At 37.6% G+C, this 27,706-nt stretch overlaps 2 protein-coding genes across 4 annotated transcripts in view; one reads left to right on the plus strand and one right to left on the minus strand.

Moving 5' to 3' along the window:
* The window catches only part of LOC125243939 (gastrula zinc finger protein XlCGF57.1-like), an 848,513-nt gene that overhangs the window by 595,966 nt on the left and 224,841 nt on the right, over positions 1 to 27,706 (plus strand). The window lies entirely within an intron of this gene.
* Positions 6,889 to 12,046, minus strand: LOC125244551 (gastrula zinc finger protein XlCGF57.1-like). Its single transcript, XM_048154628.1, has 2 exons — positions 11,990 to 12,046; positions 6,889 to 8,319 (listed from the first exon to the last, which is right to left on the minus strand). Exon 2 carries the CDS (start codon positions 8,312 to 8,314, stop codon positions 7,088 to 7,090), a length of 1,227 nt encoding a protein of 408 aa, XP_048010585.1. The 5' UTR covers positions 8,315 to 8,319; positions 11,990 to 12,046; the 3' UTR covers positions 6,889 to 7,087.

Consider the following 27,706-nt stretch of genomic DNA (forward strand, 5'->3'; position numbering starts at 1 on the left):
TTCTTGTGGGTTGCCATCATTAATGATACCCATTCATTGGACTCCGAGGAGATAAGAATATGCATGACCCAAGAGACCTTAAAGAGTTAGTTCACCCAAAAATGAAAATTCTGTCATTTATTACTCACCCTCATGGCGTTCAACACCTGTAAGACCTTCGTTAATCTTCAGAACACAAATTAAGATATTTTAGTTAAAATCCGATGGCTCCGTGAGGCCTACATAGGGAGCAATGACATTTGCTCTCTCAAGATCCATAAAGGTACTAAAAATACATCCAAATCGAAATCGCAGCCTCTTGAGGAGAAATCGAAACAAATGAGTGCAGCACAAAGAAAACATGCTGCTGTAAAAATTCAAAATGTGGAGTTTTTTATATTTATAACATATGATAGTTACTAACATCACATGACCAAGAGGGCCTCAACAGCTCAACCTGTCAGCAAATTATACATTATATATTATTATTATCCATTATCAATTGCCACTTACATACCAATTACATACTAAATGTAATAGAATCATGCTTGCGTTTTGGTGATTCCCTAGCTATTTTTGTTATTGATGTTTTAATCAGGACAAGTAAAAATCTCTTTCTCTTGCCCCATCAAAATATTAAACATTAATGTCAAGCCCATATAAGCCTATGTGCCGGGGCTCAGCCCCAGATGGCCCGGGCCCAATTTAAACCCTGGGTATAATATAATATTAATAATATAATATAATATAATGTAATATAATATAATAATATATTAATGTAACAGCGTGGCCCGGGCGAGGTTGTTGGCCTCTTGTAAACTCTTCTCGATCCCCCTCAGCACTTCCAGCTTCTCCTTTTCGAGCTTTACCAGCTCTTGACTGCAGTCGCATCGGATAAAAGGACACTTTCTGGAGCCACTGCTGGATTGTTGGTGCTGGGCAACCTCAGTGGAGGCTGATGAAGGTGCAGACAGCTGTGGTGACGCCGGTGCCTGAGAAGCCCTGCCGCTGCTGGCAGGGGAAGAGGGCGTGGGGGTGGAAGAGGACAAGGATGGTAGTATCAACACCTCTCAGATCTATACCCCCTGAGATACCCTGTGAAGCTGCTTCTCTGAGTATTGCCAGGGCCTTTTCCTCATTGGGGCTGAATGCAGGCACAGAGCTGGGCCCACCACCTGTTCTTGCCGGATCTCTCTGGACTGCAGCACCTTGCACTTTGGCTGCACTGGCAAAATCGTGCCACTCCCAACTCTCGCTGTGGGTTGAAACTTGATGCTGCTATTTTCACGGCTATGCTTTCCCATATATCTTTTTTTGTTTTGTTAGTAATGTTGTCCAAAAATGAGAAAAAAGTATATCTTTGTGGTGTGTCACCTCATCTAATAGATTGGCCATTTCGGTTGGATTAAAGCTGGGGGCTCTCCTCTTTCTCTGCTTTTTCTCTGCCATAGTAGCTGTTGAATAATGTTTTGCATGTTGCAATCTTATTGAGTAGCTCATCCAATAACAGAAATTAGTGATTTACACCAATAATGTGATGCAGCTGCTGGTCACTCAGACAATTCAGCACCACCGCCATGGACAGCACCTGGTAACGTCACACTTAAGAAGGTGTACCTTAAGCAACCTCATAAGGTATAGTTTGGGGAACACACCTAGAAACGGTATATCTTCAGTTAAGGTATGCCTTTAGAGCGAGAGGGACAACGTTATTGGGAAATCCAGCCCTGGGTTTTTAACTCAGATGTAGACAAAACACTAACTATGACCTCTGCTCTCTCAAGCAGCATATTTTTGGTTGTTTATAAATGATTAGGGATGCACCGATGTATCAGCCACCGATAGTTATATGCGGATTTTTGCTCAATTTACAACCATAGGCATATTGGCTGTAGCAGGAGAAAGGCCGATATAAGGAACCAACGGTTTATTAATTAACTGGTTTATTAAGGCACTGAGCTGTATAATGACTGTTGCTAATCCTAACGCTGCTGTCTGCACTTTAATGCCAATCAAATAACAAAAGATCGTACACTATTCTTGACTAAATAACTCATGTAACTTTCATAAGTGTAGCGGACCCCATCCGAATGATGACCAAAACTTTACTGATTGCGTTTATTTATTGTGTCCGTTTTCACCTCAAACAAATCACCACAAAAGCTAAACATTACAGAGCACAATGAGTGCGCATTAAACTCTCTCTCTCTCCATTACACTATCACAGGGTATCCGCAGGGCATTAAAAAGTATTTAAAGTCATTAAATGGATTTTCCGAAAATTAAGGCCTTAAATGGCATTAAAAAGCATTAATTTTATTCCTACAGGCATTAAATGTTTTTAGATAGTTTTGAAGAAAAATAATACTACCAGTTTATATTGAATATAGCCTTCATAACTTTGATCTGCTGTCGTAAAATATGTACATTGGTGTGATACACACACGGAACCAGTTTGTCAAAGAATTGTTATACTCTGCGTTTCAGAGGGTTCCTGCTGAATTGCTGGCTGCAAGTAAGAATAAACAACAAAATGTGCCAGTCGATGTTGCAGAGCTCAATATCCTGAGCTCTGAGGACAGGAAATGTCCTTGTCAGCAAATCACAGAAATCACTCTCATTCATTGATAAAGGGACAACTATCTTCTTTATAGATGTCCCTCCTATTAAAGAGAAAGATACACAATTAAATCATTTTTATCACATAATATGCACCATTAAAAAAAATTACTAAATACTAAAATAAAAAATAGTAAATAGTTGTGTGTTGGAATGAGAATATGTGCTTCAGGGTCATCCTACACTGAAAGTCTCAGAGTAATCCTTGCACTCTTGTCCTATGTGGCCTCTGTTGCAGCCTGAATCTGCTCTTCTCTGAAACATTGCCAGTCTGGAACAGGCGGATAAGAGAAACAAGAGTAAAGTGTGCGCCAAACACTACATGTTAACATGATGAACGGCTTTCTGTTGTTTATGCCAATTAACTCTAATAATACTAAATACATTAATTCTGACCTTGAACCGATCAGTTAGCAGAAGCATAATTTAGCAAAAGTATCTATTAAAGAAGTACACGAAAAACAAGAAAAATTAATGCCTGGTTTCAATTTTTCTTTTTTCATCGACTTCAACCTGAAAACGCATTCAGAGAGAGAGAGAGAGCGAGAGAGAGAGATGTAGTAATGGAGCTGATCACTGGCCTGATTACTCTAGGCTCCTCCCACTCATCCTTCATCAGAATGCTGGAAGACTCATTGGTCACAGCTGCACTGGAGTACAGGAGCTTTGAAAAGCTCTTGTGGTGAATCAGTGTCTGTCTGATGCTCACTCAGATCTGAGGTATGGTCAGTGGTGTAGTCTAGTTTTTTGTAGTGAGTATACTGTGATTTTTCCCTCCCAGCCTCATACTTACCCATCGCAGAGCGACACCCCATAAGCACCGCCACACTCACTAATGCATATAGTATGCATCTGATCTAGGCTATACAAGAGCATTCTGAAAGACGGCTTGTGTGTGTTATCTACATGTCAGTTTATTATAATCAACAAAAGACTTTAACAGCCAGTGACATTTGATATATGACAGTGACAGTGATATACTGCGATCTGTCACTAAGTTACACATTAAAGAGCGCCAAAACGGTATATGTTTTTTTTTTTAATTCTGAAGTGAAATGGGCAAAATATGAAACTTGAGACTTTGACAAATATGAGACTTTGTTTCATTTTAAAAGCAACAAACCATATTTTGTGATTTATTAGATGGTTACGTATCCTTGCGCTTTTTAAGTGGGTATACGGAAATCCTTGTATACGGAAATCATTGTATTCAGAGCTACTTTTCTCCGTGTATGTCTATGGCGAGTCACGCAGTTACTGTGATACTCTGCGGCGGGTCCTACCAGTCCGGTCTGAAATGGTCTGAATATAAATGCTTATTATATGTGTACCATAATGATTCAGGGTAAGACAAAAACACGGTTTGAAAAATGGATTCATGTTGAAGATTCTCATAATATAATATTTGTAAATTTTGAACTCAAAAGTTACAGACAGCAGCTTTAACACAAATCAAATTAAATCAGTATAAACAAAATCTTTGCACTGCAGAGGTGGCAGAGAAGCTGCATCTGAAGTGGAATTTGGATGAGTTTACACAGACCGTTTAATGTAGCTCAGATGGCATGAATACAGTTACTCTGCTACATTTGCACAAGTAATGCGATTAATAGTTTAAATATATTTAGAATATAGAAATGTCAAAAAAAGTTATACTATTAAGTATGAAAACTACTATCACTTTCACATTCAAATGATGCAGTTAGATGCTAGTAGATGCAGTTATTCTACTTTGAAACTATTTTAGTTGATGAACTAGAACAAAACAGTCAAAACAGAACTCTTGTTTGTATGATAATTACTTAATTATATTGTGTTATAAATACTAAAAAACAAGCCTCAGGCTCAGATGTCATGCCCACAGACCATTGGCTGAATGTCTGATGCACATAATCGGAAACACTTTGGGAGTTTTAGAGTCAACATCTGATTGGATGCATTCTCCAGGATTTCCAGGAGAAGTGTGTCACATCTGTTAACGGTCTGCCAAGAAACAAAGCCGCTGTGACGCCAAACTCTCTCATGGAAGAAGAAAGCAGTCATGTTTGTAACAACGAGTGCTTATCAGGAACTGAACACTGGATTTTTCAAAAGTATGTGACGTTCATGGCATAGACTCTTGAAGATTGAAGACAACATTCTTGAAAAAATTATGTATTGGATGCACGGCAGTCTGTTGTTGTAGGGACATTGGCTGCGTTTACACTTGGCATTAATATGCGATCACCATGATCCGATCAAGCAGATCGGATAATTTGCCAATCAGGACACGGCGCGTTTACACTTGTCCACATCAAGTGGCTTCTGTGTCTAGATAACCGATCGTATCTGTCTTTACTGCGGAAAAAAAGAAAATAGGATGGCTCCTGTACCAAGTCGACCTGAAGTGGTGGGTTTTCTTTTAAAAAACATTTTCAGTCACGGGAGATTTTACAAATCTCATAAAATGGGGAGGATGAGGATGCTGCAATTAGTAATAAGGTGGATAGATGCCGTAATGGTAAGGGTACAAAGAAATATATAGGTCTGAGAACATTGCCAGCTGTTGTGGGAAAAATGCGCGAAAACGAATGGTTCTGCACCTTCCGTGTGCAAAGACAAACTTTCCATTATATTTGCGATCTACTCCACCCTCGATTGTTTCGCAAAACCACACAGCTACATGCAGCGATTCCCGTGGAGAAAAGAGTTGCACTGGCCCTATATTGGTTTGCTACAGGTGACTGCTTCCGCACAATTGGTCATCTCTTCGGTGTCAGCAAAGCTATAGTTTGGTAATGCGTGCATGAGGTGGCACCTGGGCTGAAATTGCATGTTCGACAGCACATAAGCATTCCCACCGGAGAGAGACTGAATGAGGTGACGCGTGGGTTTGAAGAGAGAATTGGCTTCCCTCAGTGTGCTGGGGCCATAGATGGGACCCAAATCCCAATGTTATCCCCCAGAGACAACGCATCAGACTACTTAAATAGGAAAGGCTGGCATTCCATCCTACTTCAAGCAGTTGTTGATCATTGAGGCAGGTAAGATTATAAACATTCTTCAAGACGTAAAATATTACTGTAGTAATAACTGCATGTTGCCAAGTACCAATAGTGAACAACATTGGTAAATCAACACTGAACTGAATTCCGGGGAATGACAAATGTGTTTTTAGAAGTGATTTACAGCAGAATTAATGCATCATTGATCATTATTTTTGATTATTATTTTCTTGTATATCACTGTAAAGCTGATCTGAAACGATCTGCTTTGTGTAAAGTGCTATATAAATAAAGGTGACTTGACTTCTTACTTTCAGGTTCACAAACATAAACATTGGATGGCCAGGCAGCGTACATGACGCACATGTGTTGCAGAACTTTGGTCTCTACTATTTTTGCTGTGAAAAAGACACCTTGCTGTACATCATCACAGTACACAGGATCTGATGTTGCATGAAACTCCTTTTCATGTGAGTTTGATTAGTGTAACATTCACTTTATGCACCAGGCTTAATTATTAGTTATTGTCCAGGTTATATACACATACTGTAGACCAACTCTAAATGCCCTATCCGTGACAGCAATCAATAACCAGTTAAGAGTATTATGAAAAGTAATGACAATTATCTCCTACTACGTTTCTGTAGATGGTCTTCAAATGCATTTCACCTGTGCAAAATCCAGTCACACTTAAAGCAATTCCAGTGACTTCTTTTTAATTGCTCAATTTTGTCACAAAAGCAAGGTACTGTGAACAGATCTGAAGCACAAAGTGAATAGTCCATCCATCCATCCATCCATTTTCTTCCGCTTATCTGGGGCCGGGTCACGGGGGCAGCAGTCTAAGCAGTCTAACACTTCCTCCAGCTCTTCCGGGGGAATCCCGAGGCATTCCCAGGCCAGGGATTCCCAAAGCTCATGACCATAGGTGAGAGCAGGAACGTAGATTGACTGGTAAATTGAGAGCTTCGCCTCACAGCTCAGCTCCTTCTTCACCATGATAGACCGGTACAACGAATGCAATACTGCAGAAGCTGCACCGATCCGCCTGTCAATTTCCCGCTCCATCCTTCCCTCATTCGTGGACAAGACCCCAAGATACTTAAACTCCTCCACTTGGGGCAGGACTACTCCACCAACCCGAAGAGGACAAACCACCTTTTTCCGGCTGAGAACCATGACCTCGGACTTGGAGGTGCTGATTCTCATTCCAGCCGCTTCACACTCAGCTGCAAACCGTCCCAGTGTACGTCAGTTTCTGGCCTCCTAGTGATGTGAAATAAGAGCAGGAGTTAACTCAGGGTGATTATTTTGACTTTATTTTGTATTTGATGTGCGCATCTTTGACATGGCGTCTGTCAAAAATAGGCAGGGACACTTCTGAAACGCACCGCAGCGCAGTTGGTGTAAACACGAGCATTGACTAGAGTGGCCGCGTATCAGCTTCAGTAGCCACGTCGCCGCCGCACACACACACACACACGCGCGTGCAGCACAAACGAGGCTTAAGGCTTTTCTCCAGTGTGAGTGCTCATGTGGGCTTTAAGGCTTTTTTTCCAACTGAAACTCTTTCCACACTCTTGACAGGTATGAGGCTTTTCTCCAGTGTGAATTCTCATGTGGACCTTAAGGTTTCCTGTCTCATTAAAACTCTTTCCACACTGTTGGCAGGTGTAAGGCTTTTCTCCAGTGTGAATTCTCATGTGGACTTTAAGGCTTCCTTTTTTTGTGAAACTCTTTCCACACTGTTGACAGGTAAATGGGCTCGCTCTAGTGTGATTATTCATGTGGACTATAAGGCCTTTTTTTCGATTGAAACTCTTTCCACACTCTTGACAGGTATGACGCTTTTCTCCAGTGTGAGTGCTCATGTGGGCTGTAAGGTTTCCTTTGTCACGGAAACTATTTCCACACTGTTGGCAGGTGTGAGGCTTTTCTCCAGTGTGAATTCTCATGTGGACTTTAAGGCTTCCTTTTCGATTGAAACTCTTTCCACACTGTTGGCAGGTGAATGGGTTCTCTTTAATGTGAATTCTCATGTGGCCTTTAAGGTTTCCTTTTTGTGTGAAACTCTTTCCACACTCTTGACAGGTATGAGGCTTTTCTCCAGTGTGAATTCTCATGTGGTCTGTAAGGCTTCCTTTTTGACTGAAACTCTGTCCACACTCTTGACAGGTGTAAGGCTTTTCTCCAGTGTGAATTCTCATGTGGATTTTAAGGCTTCCTTTTCGATTGAAACTCTTTCCACACTGTTGGCAGGTGAATGGGTTCTCTTTAATGTGAATTCTCATGTGGCCTTTAAGGTTTCCTTTTTGTGTGAAACTCTTTCCACACTCTTGACAGGTATGAGGCTTTTCTCCAGTGTGAGTTCTCATGTGGTCTGTAAGGCTTCCTTTTTGACTGAAACTCTTTCCACATTGTCGGCAAGTGTAAGGCTTTTCTCCAGTGTGATTTCTCATATGGACTATAAGCTTGTCTTTAAGTGTGAAACTCTTTCCACATTGTTGGCAAGTGAAGGGACTCTCTCTAGTGTGAACTCTCAAGTGGACTTGAAGGTTTCTATGTTGATTAAAAGTCTTTCCACTCTGTTGGCAGGTAAAATAACTTTTAGTTTCTGTCTTTTGAGCTCCTTTTTGTGAGGAAACCTGTTTTGATCTTTCTTCAGTCATCAAATTATAATGTTTTTCCTCTTCTTTTTCATTAAGTTCACGACTCACTTCTTTCAGTGCCATTAGGTCTGGGGCAAAAATAGACATAAAACAATTTAGACATTTAAAGCATCAAAACCAACAACATGTATGATCTATACCAGGGGTCTCAATCTTAAATTGGCTGGGGGCCGTTGCTGTGATTGACACCTCATAGGAGGGCCATTTTAACATTCAAGCACAAGGAAGCTCAAAATTTCTGAAAAACTACTCTCCTTTGCATTATTTCTCATTTACTTCAAATTTCATTACTAAAATATTTTTTGTGCCATACTTAAAACAATGTACACAGCACTGTCTATCATTGTTACATACAGCATTAGTTTTTAACAGTTGCAAATATTTTCCCTTACTTTATTTTAGCTTAATTAACATCAAAATCTTGCACTGAACAACACTGTACTGAACAAATTTTGATCTCGGAATACATTTGTACACTATTCTATTTCTTGCAGCACTTCTGCTCACACAGCTGAGCCACATTTGCCCTAGATGCCGTTTGAGGATCTGTAATGTTTATTGGTAGCATCGGACACGTTTTGGTGATTTAAATCGACGTTCGTAACTTGCGCGAGTGCTTTTACTATAATTTAGGCAATCACGCTCATAATAGAAGCGGCACAGTCGTGAAGCACCTGCGATGTGGCACGCTTGTTTTTCCAGGCGCAGAGCGGGATTTTATTTCTTATCTCCATATAAATATATCTAGAGCTAATGCAAGGAGTAGAAAACTATTTTTCTTTTGCTGAAACGTCCTAGTTATCATGGAGAGTGCAGCTAATGGTTGCACAGCAACAACAAACGCCATGGGAGCAAAAGCGTTTTGGAAAGAAGGAGAAAGCGGAGAAAGGAGAAGAAGGAACGGCCACTTATGTGATGCGATATGTGAATGGCCCCTTAATAATAATTTAGCGGGATGGATTATGTTTTATTTTTATATAAGTTGCAGGCCAGGTGGAGTGGGGGCCGTAAATGGCCTGCGGGCCGGCAGTTTGAGACCACTGATCTATAACTTATCCTATCCTATGGATCAGTCTTAATGCACAGATCCGATCTTTTGACCATATTTGATTTTTTGGCCAGCATGTTTACATTCACTTTAGATGCGACTGGTATCCGATATCTGTGTTTACATTACTTCCTGCCCCAAAATGATTGTCATTGATAGTTTTACATGCACATAGTAGACCCTCTGGTTTTGAATGGCCGCTATTAAATTCGCTATTAAAATTATTTATATATTTCATGTTGAGTGGCCACGATTACCTGAGTGGATAAGTTAACAGCTGTCAGTGTCATGGATGTTTTGCAGCGTGAATTCTGACTGAACGGATATAGACCGGAATCTAAAGATAATTTGCGTTTGATATTTTATCTACAGTTATTAGTTTTAGAATTCCATTTTTTTTTTTTGAATGAATGAATGAATTCGAGCTAGCTAGGGAGAGAGCGCGCGTGTGAGAGAGAGTAGCTACAGTTAAGCTTTTGGCTTACAAGAAAAACAACAACACGGCGGTCTCTTTCAAATTAACCAGGCAAAAGTTGAAATTCAGCTGCTGAATGTGTGCATGCAATTTCTTTCTAGAAAAATAAATAATGTTACACAAAGTTCCCACCTCAATAATAAAGCTGCGAATTTTTAGTGTGAGAGCATACAAACGATACAATCACGTCTGCTTCATAATACAACATTAAAGCTACCTTTTAGTGAGCAAACGTGTAGCCCTCGCCTTGTAATGGCTTGGATTTCCAAGGGGAATCGGATATGCGTGTTTAGACGTAGGTCGCATGTCCAGAGATCGGATATGTATCTGATTTAAAACCACATTTGGAAGTGGCTCAGATCAGATGCGAAAAAAATCGGATCTCGTGTGGATTTGTGTTTACACGTGCGCAACTAATTCCGATCTGTGTCAGATATGAGCAAAAGATCGGATTTTTTGTGCCAGTGTAAACACAGCCTATGTTACTTAAGGACCACTCTTTTGCAGAGTTAAGTTTCATCCCTAATCAAATACACCTGCCTGTAATTTTCAAGCATTCCTGAAGACTTGAGGCTGATTTATACTTCTGTGTTGCGTGTACCCCGTAGGTATGGCCTAGGCTGTGAGTGCCACACATAGCCTACGATGTAGACTGACATGCAATAGGGGTAGAGTGAGTGTTTTCAACTTCCATGGGAATGAAAAAACACTGTTTCAGGGGACACATACAGTCAAACTGCAACAAAAGTTGTTATCCATTTGCTGCTTCTCTGCATAGCCTACGGTGCATAGGTCTGACACAGAAGTATAAATCAACCTTTACGATTAAATAATGGGGTTGGGTTAAATTTTGCAGGTGTGTTTGGAGCTAAACTCTGCAGAATGGTGTCCCTCCAGGACCAGAGTTGTCCATCCCATCTACAGTAAGACTTAGAAAGTAATAAGTAATTAAATACTTTTTGGAGTAATTTGTACAGTAATCTAATTACACTATTGAAGATGTAATTAGTAATTCATTACTTTTTTAGAGTAACTTACCCAACACTGTTAAAAGTTCATATATGCAATCAATTGTTCTATGATTTGAGACCCTGGACCACAAGACCAGTCATAAGGGTCACTTTTTTGAAATTGAGATTTATACATCATCTTAAAGTTGAATAAATAAGCTTTCTAGTGATGTATGGTTTGTTAGGATATGATACAATCATTTGAAAACCTGAAATCTGAGTGTGCAAATAAATCTAAATATATACCTGAAGGCATTTTTAGAGTTGTTATTTCTGAGTGACAAACACAAAAGTAAAGACTCATAACTCAAACTATAGCAAGGAGAGTCAAAAGGTAGGTATCGTTTGATAGAACACTTTTTACTATATATATATATATATATATATATATATATATATATATAAATTACATTACAATGGGATATTCTCATAGGGTGAAACTGCTGATAAAATTCAAATCAAATATATTTTTCTTATAATTTTACATATCCTTTTTATTTGACATTCAATAATTACAGCAAAAGTTACAGCATTTGGAACCAAGTGAGCCTGTTTGTTTAGCACCTACAGTTAACGCCTGTGTGCTGTTTTTGTTGTAAACTCAATTTGTGCAGAGGGTGAAAGTAACGCACCAGGAGCACATTAGAGGCTTGATCTGAACGTGTGAAGTCTCAGATTTTGTATGCAAAAAGAATTATTGTGTTATCTACTTGGTTTCAGTTACTATTGGCTTTTAAAGAGAGACACGCAAACAGCAGTCCATAACATACATTCCTTACAAAAATACATTTATGGTAGAAAATGTACAAAATATCTTCATGTAACATGATCTTTACTTAATATCCTAATGCTTTTTGGCATAAAAGAAAGATTTATAATTTTGACCCATACTGTATTGTTGGCTATTGTTACAAATATACCCGTGCAACTTACGACTGGTTTTGAGGTCCAAGATCACATTTAATGGAAGCACTGAATTTTAAAGTAATGTAGTTACACATTACTACTTGTACTCACTAGAGTAATGAGTTAATAATGCTTACTCTAGCTCTAAAATAAGTCCACTTGAAAGAGTGAATGAAACGACTGAGTGAATTGGGACACTTTTCTGTAAGATTATACTTCTGTATATTCTCTATTTCTGTAGAGCTGGACATTTTAATAAGGATCAGATGACTGAATTCAGCTTTGAGAATAAAACCAACCTGTTTGTTCCTCAGTATCTTCATGTTTCACACTGAATGTTTCTTCAATCTTTATTTCTTCAAACTCCTCTTTATTAAACTCAATCTTCATGTCTTCAGTCTCCTCTTTAATAAACTCCATCTTCATGTCTTCAGTCTCATCTTTATTAAACTCAATCTTCATGTCTTCAGTCTCATCTTTATTAAACTCAATCTTCATGTCTTCAGTCTCCTCTTTAATAAACTCCATCTTTATGTCTTCACTCTCATCTTTATTAAACTCAATCTTCATGTCTTCAGTCTCCTCTTTAATAAACTCCATCTTTAAGAAAAGAATAATTAACAGAGTTATTAGTCTAATGACCCGGTTAGAGAAAAAAAACACTCAAAACTAACGCTGCAAATTTATAAACTTCATATTTAGGCATTTATAACTGATGAAAACATGATCAATTAGAGTGTTTGTTGTTGTCGTTCATGTTCACTGTTTGAGCAGCACGAGTCGTGATTCACTGAATCATTTCTCAAAGTGTTTGATTCAGTTGACTCAGAGTTGAAAAGTTCAGTTTCTCCATCATGACTCGCCAGAGACTGAACTCGTGTTCATGATAAACTGATTTATGATATATAAGCTGTGTCTCATTTCATTTAATTTCGAAGGCTGCATCCTCAAGAGGACGAATCCTGTGAAGGATGCAGTATATGGAGTGTCCTTAGCCAGAATTAAACAAAACATCCTTCGTGACACACAGGCAGGAAAGGAAACAGGAAGTATATCGTTGCTATGCCAACACGTTCACTGCAGCCTCGTTGCACTCTCAGCCAATGAATGAAAATTATTATTCGTATGTAATTTGAAAAGAAAATGTATTTACTTGTTTTATTTTGGGTTATGCTTGAAGAGCTGGCTTATGTACAACAGATATCTGTTACAGAGACAAAGGAGGAGGATAGGAAGAACAAAGTTTAAAACAAAAACAAGCTTGTAACTACTTACATTTAAACACTTTGCTTGTATGTACGTTCGCCGACGCCGCCATTTATTTTTTTCAAATAAATGACGGTTGTTAACAGCGACGCAAAGAATTGTGGACTATCTGCAGCAGCGAAAGGATACACCTCATTAGGGGTGTTTGATTCCAGGTTTTTTGGAGTCGACTCCAACTCCCGACTCCCACTGTAGGAGTCGATGGAATGGACTCCTCGACTCCATTACAGGGTCGTAAATAAGCTGAGATGGCAGTCCTTACACACTTAATTTATTTTTCCCTGACGTGAAGCCTTAAAATCCCCTCATTAAAACAACACACGTTTAGCGAGACTGTCCAAATTAGTCCAATTTAGAGATGACTTGATGAATAGACTATCAATATTGCTAATTGCCGATACCTAATTTTACTGAGAGAAAAGTCACGAAAAACATCTGTGGTCGAATATTATATCAGATTTAATAAACGAGAAAGCAGGGATTCTTTAATGAATTCATCTCATTATAATGGTCGGGGGATGGCGCTAAACGCACATGATCATCGTCTTAAAAGTGCTTGGACACGAGAGTTAAAGATACTAAAATTAATACTATACATATAAAATGCATACAATAATGTACACTTATTAATGTGTTTATTGTTGATGTGAGTTTTTATTATTTTTTATTTATGGTTAGTTTAATGGTTAACTATGTAAAATCAAACCTATAATTATTGCAATAATATAAGCTACCATCAATACTAAAGCTGACATGGAGGTATGTATAATTACAAACTAAACTCACTATGACTGTTATCTATTTCTAAAGTAAGCTATATAAATGTGTGTGACAAAGTTTCTGCGACAGCTCTCTGATGCGATTCGTCAGTGTCCGAATTCATTTCGTTCACTCCTTGCTTAGTGCACTTAACCATAGACATTATGCTCTTAACTGCCATGCATTATGAAGGCTATGGATTCGAGAATCAGTAAACAAGTGAGCGATTCCGGACACAACAACAGAGTCGACACAGAGAGTCGATTCCTGTGCTGGAGTCAACTCTGACTCTGGGGCTATTCAGAGTCGAGGAATCGACTCTTTTGGATCGATTCACCATCACTACACCTCATGCATCCTCCGAATTCCTGTGAAAGAAGGACGCATTCCAGGGTCGCGTTCGGAGAGTCCTACTTACTTTTCTGAAACAATACAGCCTCAGTGACGTATGCAACCTTCGAATGCGACCTCCGAAGGATGCAACCTTTGAAATGAGCTAGTGAGAGAGAAATGAGACGCAGGTTTACTGTTTCTCATCAGTGTATAAGCTTTATGATCCTTCATTACGGTTAGATAAACAATCACAATGTTACATTAAATAGTAAATAAACTAATTACACATCGCTTGTTTAAAACAAAACACAACTATAAATCATTGAACTGTTTCTATCGATTAAATCAGCTTAAATTCTTAAAACAAACCTTTATTCAGCAGAATCACAGCAGATGCAGGATCGCGGCGCAGTCTTATGACGTCATGTCGTCACTCCAAAATAAAAGTCCTGTTCACACACAGCATTGTCTACAATCACAGAAGTGCATAGAAATCTAACTGTTTTACCAGACAATCTTTGTATTAAAATTAAAACAGTGACAAATATGATACAAACAAACATGTTAAAAAGGTTGTATGAGTTCATTCATGGGTCAATATCACTATAAAGTGCCTTTGAGACTGCACAATTTCCAAAATAAAAATCAAGAGATTTTCCATTTAACTTCATATGTTTTGTATTAAGGAGACCTTATGCTGTTAGAAATGCTATCAGTCAAGCTCCAGCACTTTTTATAAATTAACTGCAAGCAGGCAATATACGAGCAAACCACAATGGTAATGGTCTTTTGATGATTTGTTTTTTTGGCGCTCCAAAAATATTCTTGTTGCTTTATAATATTAATATTGAACCACTGTACTCACATGAACTGATTTAAATATGTTTTTAGTTCCTTTATGAATCTTGAGAGAGGAAATGTCATTGCTGGCTATGCAGGCCTCACTGAGTCATCGGATTTGAACAAAAATATCTTAATTTGTGTTCTGAAGATTAACGAAGGTTTTACGGGTGTGGAACGGCATGAGGGTGAGTAATAAATTACATTATTTTCATTTTTGGGTGAACTAACCCTTTAATATTATTATGAAAATATAATATAAATGATAAAAATGACTTGTTTTATCAAATAACTTGTTGAGGGCAATGAGAACAATAAAAAAGTTTTTGAATTTTATGCCATTTATTAACTTTTTACACTCAGTGAAGTTAGCTGAGCAGTGTCTGGGACATGCCAAAACTGCTTACATCCAATCAAAGAAAATGGTATTTAAAAAAAAAAAAAAAAAAAAACACATTTCAAGAGACTTATTGTAATTGTATGTGTGAAAATGGTTGGCCATTTATAATAAAACCTCAGAATTTCATTATTTTGGATTATGTTCATGATGACTGAGTGAGTCTGATGGGGACAGCAAAAGGCACTTTATAGTGATATTGACCCATACGATATTGAGAGTAAAATAGAGATTAAAAATTGAAGCCGGAGTCTTAGATCTTTTTAATGATGTATAGTTTGTCAAGGTAATTACATTACATCTAACAGTAAATTTGAGCTGATTTAAACAAAGAAGCTTCAGTATGTTGGCGTTAACAGGTTAACAGGTTTATTATCTTAATTTGTGTTCTGAAGATGAACGAAGGTCTTACGGGTGTGAAACATCATGAGAGTGAGTAATAAATGACAGAATTTTCATTTTTGAGTGAACTAACCCTTTAAGCCCGAAGTGTCCCGCCGACGGGACACACAATCCCATGAAATTGTATTTATAATTAAATTACTAAGTAACCACTGCCAGGAATAACAGAAAATAGGTATAATTTTAAACCGTAGAAACTCAGCTTATGTTCCATTTTGTTCAACTCTTAACAAGTGCTGATATTATGTTTATACTGTACTATTTCTTATTCTTAGGTCGTTCTGGTGAAGGCATGGACATCCTATTTGGAAGATTTGCCAAACTGACTGTCCTCAAAGACCTGCCGTTTCCTTGCCGGGTCCCTCCGCTGAAATGCAAACGCACCGTAGAGGAGATATAAAAAAAAAATGGCACCAAGACAACAAGTAAGTACTTTATTATTTTACGTGCTTTTAACTTAATCTAAATTCTACCTTTTTTCTATCATTTTTAATTAATGTCTTTCTTATTAATTTTTTTTCAGGTTGGTGGACTTACTGGACGCATTGTGAACCTGACCGTCAGAATCAAGACCGTTGAATTCCAAGGACGACAACTAGAAACACAAAGTGCTACACTGGAAGACATCACCGGAAACCTTTGTGTCCAACTACGGGAAGCTCAAGTAGGCTTACTTTCATACGGTAAAACCTAACCTAAAACCCAATTCACACAATAATGCACAAGAGAATTCAACGGAGAATTACTTTTAACCCCAACGAAAGAAAGCACCATAGATGAAATACAACCCTTACCTGGTCTGGGTCCAATTTCGCCTTTTGAAACGAAAGATGAACCGGTAACATCTGCGGAACCATTAACCGGGCCGAGGTCACCGTGTCACGCAGCTGCGGAAACTGCAGATTCTGGCAACTGCACTTTGAGCCGAAAAACAAGTTCCACAGATGTGAAAACTGCAAGATGCTGCAAAAAACGGGAATCTAAAGGCAACTGCCTTTGTCAACACATGTCAATGTGTCTGGAGATCACGGAGACTGCAGCTTAAACATAAACAATTCTGTCCTTCAAAAGTTCCTGACAAATTTAAATCTCACCCACCTTCTGGAAGATGGACAGGACATAGAGGAAACTTTCTCGAATGTTGATCAATGACTCTTAACATCCAAAACGACACTGTTCTTGAGATACTCAAACTCCCCGAAGATACTGCTACTACACCGGAATCTGAATCCTCTGCGCCTGTAGATGCGCCTGTCACAGAAGGTATTGCAACGTAGGCCAGTATTGTTTAATGTTAAAGATTTTGTTCATGTTAATTCAACAGTTTCGCTGTTCAAATGTTTCACGTGCTAGACTAATTGAAGTTCCTTTTCATAGTTTTCTAATTTTCTTTTTGTTCTATTAGCCGAAGCAATTTTTATGTATTTTCAGCATTATTCTATGTTTCTGTAAAATGTTTTTGCTATTGGAATTTTTATAATTAGGCTACTCTATTTCTTTTAAAAATGTTCTTAAAACTACTTCTTTGCTTGTAATTTTTACACGTTATTGTAATAAATCGTTCTTTTTGTACAGCTATTATCTCCGGCGGTTATTACATTATATGTCTTTTCTAGATGTTGCCTATTTTAACATACAGTGGGGTTACAGTCAAACTTTAAGAAATACGGTACTGTATTAATGTGAATTTAACTTTTACAAATCTTTTGCACATACTTTAATTACACGTTGAATTTTAGAAATGATATTAGACTAAAACTACGTACCTTTGTGAAAAAGTTGTCAACTGTAGGCTACCATAAAAAGTGTCATTAATGAAACACATACAAATGACTAGAAAGACTATTAAAAATATAAAGAATCACCGATTGTCTAAACAAAACTATAACCCACTTGAACTAAGTTGTTCTCTCTTCAACTAAAATGGTAACGAAATTTAATTACAACAGTTAGACAGTATCACAAGCATCAGCCGTGATTCATCTGTAAAAGCAGGTTGAACAGAACCCCAACAAAATATTGATCCGAATGTGATACACTCAAATGTACACATTTTCAATATTGTGATTTAAAAATATATATTTCTCGTATTCTATTGTTCATTTTACATAAATATACAACCTAAATTACCTTGCTGAATGAGATTAGCACTTTTATTTTGAAAATGAACTAACGACTCTTAAACAGCAGCGCCGGGGCTTTCACTATTACTAGGGATTAGGCGCGACACAGACACGTTTGCTCCTGACTCCTCGAGGTCCTGGCAGATTGCCATATGGGGAAAAAAATGCACAAAAAAAGGAATTGAAAATATTTTTTAACAAGTATCCGATTCTTAATCTTAAGTATCCGATTCCAGAATTGGAATCAATTTTCGATTCCCAACCCTAATTGTGACTGACAATGACAGCAGTGATGTCCTACAGCCAATGAGAGTGCGAGATGTGATAGAAACAAATTGGAGGAGTAATTGCATTACGGTATTCCATATAGAATCTTCTGTGATATTTCCAATGATTAATACATGTTGCATTTTCGGTTATTTGTTTTCCAGGTACAATGGAAAGCCCCGTGTTTTCTTCATGCTGCAGGAGCCTGGTGGGGTGTAAGACATGTAGGTGAATGGATGGCAACTTCATCTTGTTGCCTGAAGTGTAGAACAGATGACCCTGTTGTGACTGAGGTTGTGGGTCTGTCTGCTGTTCTGGATATCTTGAAGAGTTACTAATAAATATATGCATCTGTACATGATGTGAGCGTTTGTAGAATTCGTGTTCGTGGTCATTCCACGAAATTGGTGCCTTTTGCGTCCCTAAGAAATAATCAGACATAGAAGTACTATAACAACAAATAAATTTGTGATTTAAAAACATATCAATATTGTGTATTGTTTTATCAATATTACATCACAGTAAAGTCAATTAAATATCATTTTAAATAATTAAAATTGCATTTATTCTGATGAGGGTAAGGTTTTTGGCCTGTCCCTGGCTATGATTGTTCTTTTTCAGCAGGACGTTTAATTTGCAAATTGAATGCAAAATGATACAAAAAACACATTTGCATATTGTTCTAAGTATAATCTTATTGACAAGTAATGTTTTAGCATAATTATACGTTATTTTTCATAAAATATAAATCATTTATAGATGTCAGCCCTGTTACCCTCACCAAAGAACCATGTATAAATAATGTTACATTCCAGTGACAACACTTCCAGGAAGTTACATCATTTCTCAACCAGGATGCCAACAGTTTAAATAAAAATAAGTTTCTCTCTCTCTTCTATAATTTTCTATTTTTGATTTATGATTCTATTGATGATTTATGAGGTTTGGCTGAGGGGGGATATCATGTAATGTCAAACCTGTTACCATTTTTGAAGTATATATTTAAACACTTATTTATTTTATGTAACATAATCGTTATCTACAAGTAATATCCTTTCAAAGTGTATGAAATGTGCTTGTGTGATTTGGTCTGTTAGCTAGTAAATAGCAAATTAGCTTGAAATTGTCAAACCTGTTACCGTCAACCCTGTTACTTTTCCAGAGTAACAGATCTTGACATGTGGGTAACAGGAATGACAGTCACCTTAGCCACACTGATTTTCTGATTTGTCTGTGTAAATTTGAAACATTTTAAAAGGTCATCCCATGTGTATTATTTATCTAATGTCTTTATTATTCATTGTGGGTGGCATATGAACATCAGTTACATATTTTAGTTAGTATTTTTAGTATTGCTGGTACACTGAATCTCATAATTAAAGTATTAACTATTTAAACAGTTTTAACATTGTGTTAATTTTATTTAGATTTTATATTTTCACTATAATACACTTTCACAGATGATAGTAGCATGCCATTAAGAATAAATAGAGAATGTACAGACAAAAGTATAGAATAGCTATAGATCAAGAATAGATATAGAACAAGTATACTACACAAGACCTAGATTTATCCTTGTGGAATTCAACTTAAATATAAGGTTAAGGTTTTTCGTTTATGATTACATTTCAGGCAACATCAAACAGGAAGAAAACGTTCCAAAAGACACCACAAAAAACAACTGTCCTTTTGTCACGCCTGGAAAGAGAGCTGCAAAAGGAACGTAAAGAGAAGGAGAAATTCAAGAAGAGATACCAACGACTAAAGAAAAAAACACTGTCCCCAAAATCCAAGTTCAACCGTGAGCTACACACTTTGCCCAAAGTTGTTAGAAGACGTATAGTTTTCCATACTGCCCTAACCAAAGACCTCAGTGACCGGTATCACAATGCCAATGGTGAAAAAGAGAAGCAGTTAATTGCAAAAATATGTGCAGGTGGAAAAATAGTACAGAAGTACAGGCTTAGAAAGTATGCTCAGGCGGTTTTGGGGTTCTCAAAGAAAAGGTGGAAATACTCTGACAAAACCCCACTCACATTCACACGAGAAGGAAACACTCGGACAGCAGATGCAATAAAAGACTGCGTGAGGCTGTTCTTTGAACGGGATGATGTGAGCCGTTTGACTACTGGAAGGAAGCAGACAAAGACAAAAAGCAAACTTAAAAAGCAAAAACGATTCCTCATTGACACAATGAGAAATGCGCACAGGAAGTTCTTGGCAGAATACCCAAACAGAATAATTTCTTATTCTTTATTTTGTCACCTGCGTCCATTTTGGGTAGTCAATCCAAGCCTGTCTGAGGGAGAGGCTTGTTTGTGCAAGATGCATGAAAACCTTGGCTTCATCACAAACAAGCTCTACCACCTGAAGCTACTAAAACACTGCAACACTGAGGAGTTAGTAGAACAGGTTGTGTGTAACTCCAAGAACAAGAAGTGCATGTATGGCCAGTGTGAAGGGTGTAAGCAGAATGGTTGTCCTGTTATTACACCATACAATCCAACAGCCCTTGTTTCATATTCCCAGTGGATAACAGAAGAGAAGCAAAGATCAGAGAGTGGCAAAACTCAGTCATTCAAAATCACTGGCAAAAAAATAGATGGAGACCACCACGGAAGCCCTCATTGACTTGTTCAATGAACAGTTGTCAAAATTCAAGCGCCATATTTTTAACATCAGCCATCAATTTGCCTTCACCAGAGCACTCAAGAAAGAACTGTCCAGTCATGAGTGCATAATACATGTGGACTTTTCAGAGAATTACGGATGTAAATATGGCTCTGAAGTCCAAGCTGTGCATTTTGGTGCTTCACATCAACAAGCCACACTACAAACTGGTGTTCTATACCCAGGACCAAATGCCACACCTCTCTGTTTCTGCACTGTGTCCTCATCCAGACAAAAGGGCCCACCTGCAATTTGGGAACATCTCAGGCCTGTGCTAAACTACATCAGACAGGAGTACTCTGCTGTGAAGGTGCTGCATTTTCAAAGCGATGATCCCTGCACACAATACCGCCAGCGTGGAAACTTGTACCTATTTTGCACAGAACTGTACAAAAGAGGCTTCGCACAAGGCACATGGACATTTTTTGAAGCAAACCATGGCAAGGGGGCTCCTGATGGAGTCGGAGGTGTGCTTAAAAGACAAGCAGTTGATCTTGTCAGCAAAGGCCATGACATACCAGATGCAAGGGCACTGTTTTCAGCACTGTCCAAAACACAAACCTCCATCAAGCTGTTTTATGTGGAGGAAGAGGATATAGAGAAGGCAGTGCAGGCCATACCTCAAAACATCCAACCAGTTCCCTCAACCATGCGCCTACATCAGGTTGTGACACTAGCAAGAGGTAGCCTGATCTGCCGTGATGTCAGTTGCATGTGTGTAGCTATGAAGAGGCTTGAATGCCAATGTCCTGACTCCCAGTCCTTCAGTTTTCTGTGTGACCAAACTCCAATCCAACACAGTTCAATTGACTGGATCAGTTCAGAGGTCATTGGAAAGTGGTGTGTAGTCAGATATGATGATGACCTTTATCCAGGAATTGTGATGGCAACAGATGACTCCTATGCCCAGGTCAAATGCATGCACAGTGCAGGTCGAAATAAATTCTTTTGGCCTAACCGAGATGATGTGCTCTGGTACCTGTATGATGATGTGGTTCGTTTCATCCCTGCTCCCCAGCCAGTCACTGCCTGCCATACAGAGATCCAGAGAGATATATGGTTGGAGCTTACTCAGTAAAATGAGTAATTTCTCTGTCGATTTGCCTTTGCTGATATTTCTAACATCCTTAATAGGTTTTTCACCTTCATTTTTGTGCTCTTCAATGACTGTTCTGTTTATTACACTGCAAGTTTTTAAATCTCATTTTTTTGTGGTGAAATGTGTTCCCTCCTTTGATATGAAAACAAGCCTGTTCACATTCTCTTTTATCAGCTACAAAAAAATGTAAGCTTATAAGCTAAAAGTTTTTATTTTCTTTTTTCCCTTTTTCCTTATTGCAACTCCTGTTATGTGCTGGCTGTTGTTATTTGGTTTTAATGCTGCCAGTTGGTTTTGTTAATGACTAGGGTAAGCTGATTAGTCTTAATAAACATTTTTTTTAAAATCAATAATGCATCCATTTCAACTAATTTTCAATAATGCATCAATGTACGTGCAATTACAAACAAGCTGTAGGGTGAAATCTTCACCACAATCTTGCAGTGTTCAAACCAGTGTGAAACCAAATTTCAGCATCAAGATCTCAAGGTCTGGTTTCAGATGATCACAGGAAGACCCACATCTGATCATCTTCCTTGCCTAATAATTAACCCAGATCATACATATTTTAAGTTCTGTGAGGGGACACACTGAAACAGACAAAACAGATGGACGGATGAGTCTAATGGGTCTACAGTACCCTTAAAACATTAGATCTCTTAGAAATTGAATGTTTCAGTAATAAAGCTATGCAAAGTGAATGCAAAATAATATAATGTAAATTAAAAAGTAAGAAACTTTACAGTTTTATGTAAACAAATATGTAGAGTGTATGCTGAAGAATGTATGTCCCGTCATCCCTGTTACTCTGGTCAGTCCTGTTACCATTATGTCAATCCTGTTACTGTCATTAATTTCATAAATAATGTAAAAATAATATTTGAAATGGCCTTCCAAGTTTTTCAGTTGTAACAATCACATTATTTTGTTTTGGACAAAGTCCTTCTTTTAATATCTCTCTTGTAAATATATATATTTTTCTTAATTGACAGGTGATCAGCATTCAACTGTGACAATTTTATTTTGGACAAATATCTCTCTTAATTGACAGGTGATCAGCCTTCAAAATTAGGATGTTTTTGGTCATCTGAATGACAAAAATAAGATTTGTTTAAAAAATACCAAATTTGAAACAACCCCAGTGAAAAATGGGACAAAAATACTGCTCATATATGTAAAAACTATTACATAGTTCTAATTAAAACTGTAGTATATGATGATTATGTCTGTAACAGGGTTGACAAAAATATCAAAACATGAGGAAGAAAAGTAGTAATAAAATAAAAAATTATATAGCCTGAAATGGCCCAATACAATTTCTTGTCATTTTAAGTTGTCTTCATTCCATATATATATATATATATATATATATATATATTTTTTTTTTTTTTTTTAATTAAACTTATTTTATTTTTTAATTTCTCAAAGTTGAAAAGCTTAATATCCAAGTGCAGCACGAGCAACCACAGTTTCAATTGCTCAGGATTTTGTATAAGAAATCGATATATTGAAAATTTTCTTTTAGACTTTCTAATATTAGAACACCCAGGATACGCACACGAAATGGGCATTTTAAACGATAAACTGACACAAAGCGATTTGAATAAGTGTATATGGTCCTCCTTCCGCACGGCATTTGTGCTTATAAAACTTTTTTATTTTTAAAAAAAAATGATCGATCGACCCTTATTCATCGTCTGGTATCGTTTATCAATAACATTTAATGATCAATTTGATTACTTTAAAATGGCATCGCCTGAAATCTTTCAATACTTTGTCGAACTAGAAAACAATTTCTAGTTCGACAAAGTCCATATTACTGAGAGCCCTTGAAGCATACGCCATGGGTTTCCATACATCGTCTGCTTGCTTCTGAAGGAGAACAGCTCCCAGCCCATATGAAGAGGCATCTGCAGAAACAACTGAATCCTTGTTTGTATCATACAGTGCCAAACCTGGGGGTGTTGTCAGTTCCTCTTTGATTTTCTCGAAAGCCTCTTGCTGATGTGACATGGATATAGTGAGACAAAGCAATTTGTTAGCTAAATATTGTAAGGAAATGACGATACCTCAAGGTTATCCTCCAATCGTTTCCCTTCATAGACAGATCCAAATCCTCCTTTCCTAAGCATTCTGCCGATTTCATACCGGCTCAGAATGTTGTCTGTTAAAAGATGAATCTTTTAGTTGGTATGAAATGTCAAGCATGGACAGCAGTGAGTGAAATGTTTGAGGTTATGGCCGTAAACTCACCCTCAGTTGTCCACTCTGTTGTTGTGATCTGGTTCTGGACTGACTGAACTGAGGAGGACTGGAGCTGGAGGGGTTTGATCCTGTTGATCTGCAGGAGGAAGGACTTCAAGACCACTGGAAAGAGGTTCCTGAAGACCATGATCCTCTAGAGCACAGGCGCTGTACCGTAGATAAATCTGATCTAAAGCAGGGAATATTGAGACTGAACTCTTCTCACAGCTGAGAAATGATTCCTTTCCTATTCTTGCTAAAATTATTATTTGTGTATATTTAGAAAATATTTCTAATTAAAACAACTTATCCCAAGGGTCTCACTTTAACCTTTCACTTCATAATAAAAACAATATTTTACCCTATTTAAATGAATTCCTGTGTCCATTTAACAAATGGGACCTATCAAAACTTACATACATAAATTCACAGATCACTATTATCCTTTGATAAAGTAATTGCTTTGATATATATTAATTAATAAGTCAAATATATATATTTTTAATACATGTTATCGCTTATTTAAGCATTGTGCATCCATGGGGATGCATAAAATAGCTTTGTTTTAAACTTTAGGGAATTAAATCTTTAACCTCTTCCACTCTGAGGCATATTTTGGATTTCCGCCTGGTTTTAACACCCAAATTTAAATGTTCACCCTACACACATTCAGTGTAGGAAATTTAAAAAACTGGCATCATTGTACAGAAACCCCTTCAAATGTACAAAATTAGATTGAAACATTTAATAAATAGCATTGTATGTGCTTAAAATATTGTGACAAACATTTTAAAAAAGGCGATTTTTTTTTTTTTTTTTAACAGAACCCTGTGTTTGAATGTCTAATTCATGTTCTGTTTGGTTTGGGGACCTGCTGACTATATTGTTTGACCACCAGGTGTCAGTATTTAGCAGAAAAAAAGATTTTTTTCTCTAACACATTCTGAGCAGGTGTTATGTAAATTTAAAGGTGATAGAGAGGATTTTTTCATCGACTAAGAATCCAAAGACTGTTAGTGAGTTTTTGAAATGAGCGCATGCATAAGAACAACCCCCCCTCCTTCACGGCTCATTTCAAGAGAATGCCTCCCAAAACTCGTGCACGAGTATTGGAACACGAGTGTTTACCACCGGCATTCGCTGTGTCGTGTTAGTGGATTCATTATGTCGGACTCACCGCAGGTAACTCATAATCTGCAGTTGTTTCTCCTGTCTCCTGACAAAAACATTGCATGCAGCGCCTGTAGAGTGTGGAAAGTTACTGGAGCGCTCAGCCGTGCACGTCTCTCACAAGGAACGTCATGGCAGTGATTGACAAGCCAGAGGGCCAATCCGCGCACGTCTCTCACAAGGAACGTCACGGCAGTGATTGACAAGCCAGAGGGCCAATTACGATGATCGCATAAACGATTGGCTGATGTTTTTAAGGCCCTACCTCGTGCACAGATGATGTATATTAATATTATTACTTTCAGTGCACCTAATAAAAAGTCTTTTATCAGTTAGTAAAGACAGTTTCAAGTAATATTGCAAAAATGTATAAAACAAAACATCCTCTTGAGCACCTTTAACTGAAGTGTAATTTTTAGCATATATACATGTCTTTTGTAGTATTCAAATACTCAAATGCAAAAAAAGTTTTAACAAACTGCATTACCCCAAAATTCCTACTTTTAATAAATGCTAAAGCACTTTACTTGATTATTGATTGATTTTCTTCATTTTCATGTAGGCTTAATCTTTGTATCTGAAATACACACCATATGCAAAATGGCAGAAAGGAATGAGGCAAAGTAACGTTGTTTGTGATTTGTGAATAAAAGCAAAAACAATTTATTCTCTATTCAGGAGACACTAATAACTTATATCTTACAAAACAGTATTGTATAGTTTATGTGGTATATTAAAACAGACCACTTGTACTAATTGAAATCATAAATAGAATATGAAAAATTATAGAAATATTAGAAGAAAAGATAGTATCCAGAACAGTGCAAATTGTGCGATACAATTAAAATTAACAAAATAACATTATAAAAAGCTATGTAAACTTTTATGAAACTCATTCATCATTTCAACAAGAACAATTGGTACACTAATAACTAATTACATAACACAAACTAAAGTTTCTGTCCATCAATATGCCTCCATGTCCATCAGATCCATGTTAGCACCAGACAGTTTGTGCAGTTTACAGGAGGCACAAATTCCCAACAGCAGTGCTCATTTCTGAACGGAAAATGAGAGTCGGATTACCAGAGGTATACGGATTATTATACAGGTGCTGGTCATATAATTAGAATATCGTGAAAAAGTTCATTTTTTTATTGTAAATAATTTTTAAAAATGAAACTTTCATATATTCTAGATTCCCTACATGTAAAGTAAAACATTTCAAAAGTTTTTTTTTTTTTTAATTTTGATGATCAGAGCGTACAGCTCATGAAAGTCCAAAATCCAGTATCTCAAAATATTAGAATATTTCCTAAGATCAATCAAAAAATGGATTTTCAAAACAGAAAAGTTCAAGTTCTTTAAAGTATGTTCATTTGTACACTCAATACTTGGTCGACAGCACATATTAGAGCAAATGACTTGCTCCTAGCACAAATTACAGCATCAGTGAAGTGTGGCATGGAAGTGATCAGCCTGTGGCACTGCTGAGGCACTACTGAGCCTTCAGATCATCTGTATATTGTTGTATCGACTGTTTCTCATCTTTCTCTTGAAAATATCCCATAGATTCAGGGGTCAGGCATGTTGGCTGGCCAATAGAGCACAGTAATATCATGTTCAGCAAACCACTTGGAAGTGGTTTTTGCACTGTGGGCAGGTGCTAAAGTCCTGCTGGAAAAGGAAATCAGCATCTCCATAAAGCTTGTCAGCAGATGGAAGCATAAAGTGCTCCAAAATCTCCTGGAAGATGGCTGCATTGACTTTGCACTTGATAAAACACAATGGACCAACACCAGCAGACGTCACGGCCCCCCAAATCATTACTGACTTCAGAAACTTCACACTAGACTTCAAGCAGCTTGGATTCTGTGCCTCTCCAGTCTTCCTTCAGACTCTGGGACCTTGATTTCAACATGAAATGCAAAATTTACTTTTATCTGAAAAGAGGACTTTCGACCACTGTTCACTGTCCAGTTCTTTTTCTCCTTAGCCCAGGTAAGATGCTTCTGATGTTGTTTCTGTTTCAGAAGTGGCTTGGTAGTCCTTTTCCTGAAGATGTCTGAGTGTGGTGACTCTTGATGCGCTGACTCCGGCTTCATTCTACTCATTGTGAAGCTCTCCCAAGTGTCTGAATCGGCTTTACTTGACAGTATTCTCAAGCTTGTGGTCATCCCTGTTGCTTGTGCACCTTTGCCTACCCAATTTCTTCCTTCTAGTCAACTTTGCATTTAATATGCTTTGATACATCACTCTGTAAACAGCCATCACATTCAGTAATGACCATCTGTGACTTACTCTCTTTGTGGAGGGTGTCAATGATTGTCTCCTGGACCATTGCCAAGTCAGCAGTCTTCCCCATTAATGTGGTTTCAAAGAACAAGAGATACCCGGAATTTATACTGTAGGGATGGTCATTTAATGAAACTCAAATGTATTCTAA

This window comes from Megalobrama amblycephala, linkage group LG1 (genome assembly GCF_018812025.1).
Source record: "Megalobrama amblycephala isolate DHTTF-2021 linkage group LG1, ASM1881202v1, whole genome shotgun sequence".
Lineage (NCBI taxonomy): Eukaryota > Metazoa > Chordata > Actinopteri > Cypriniformes > Xenocyprididae > Megalobrama > Megalobrama amblycephala.

Coding starts and splice junctions, on each gene's coding strand:
- LOC125244551 (XM_048154628.1), bottom strand. CDS start 8,314: ATGGCACTGAAAGAAGTGAGTCGTGAACTTAATGAAAAAGAAGAGGAA.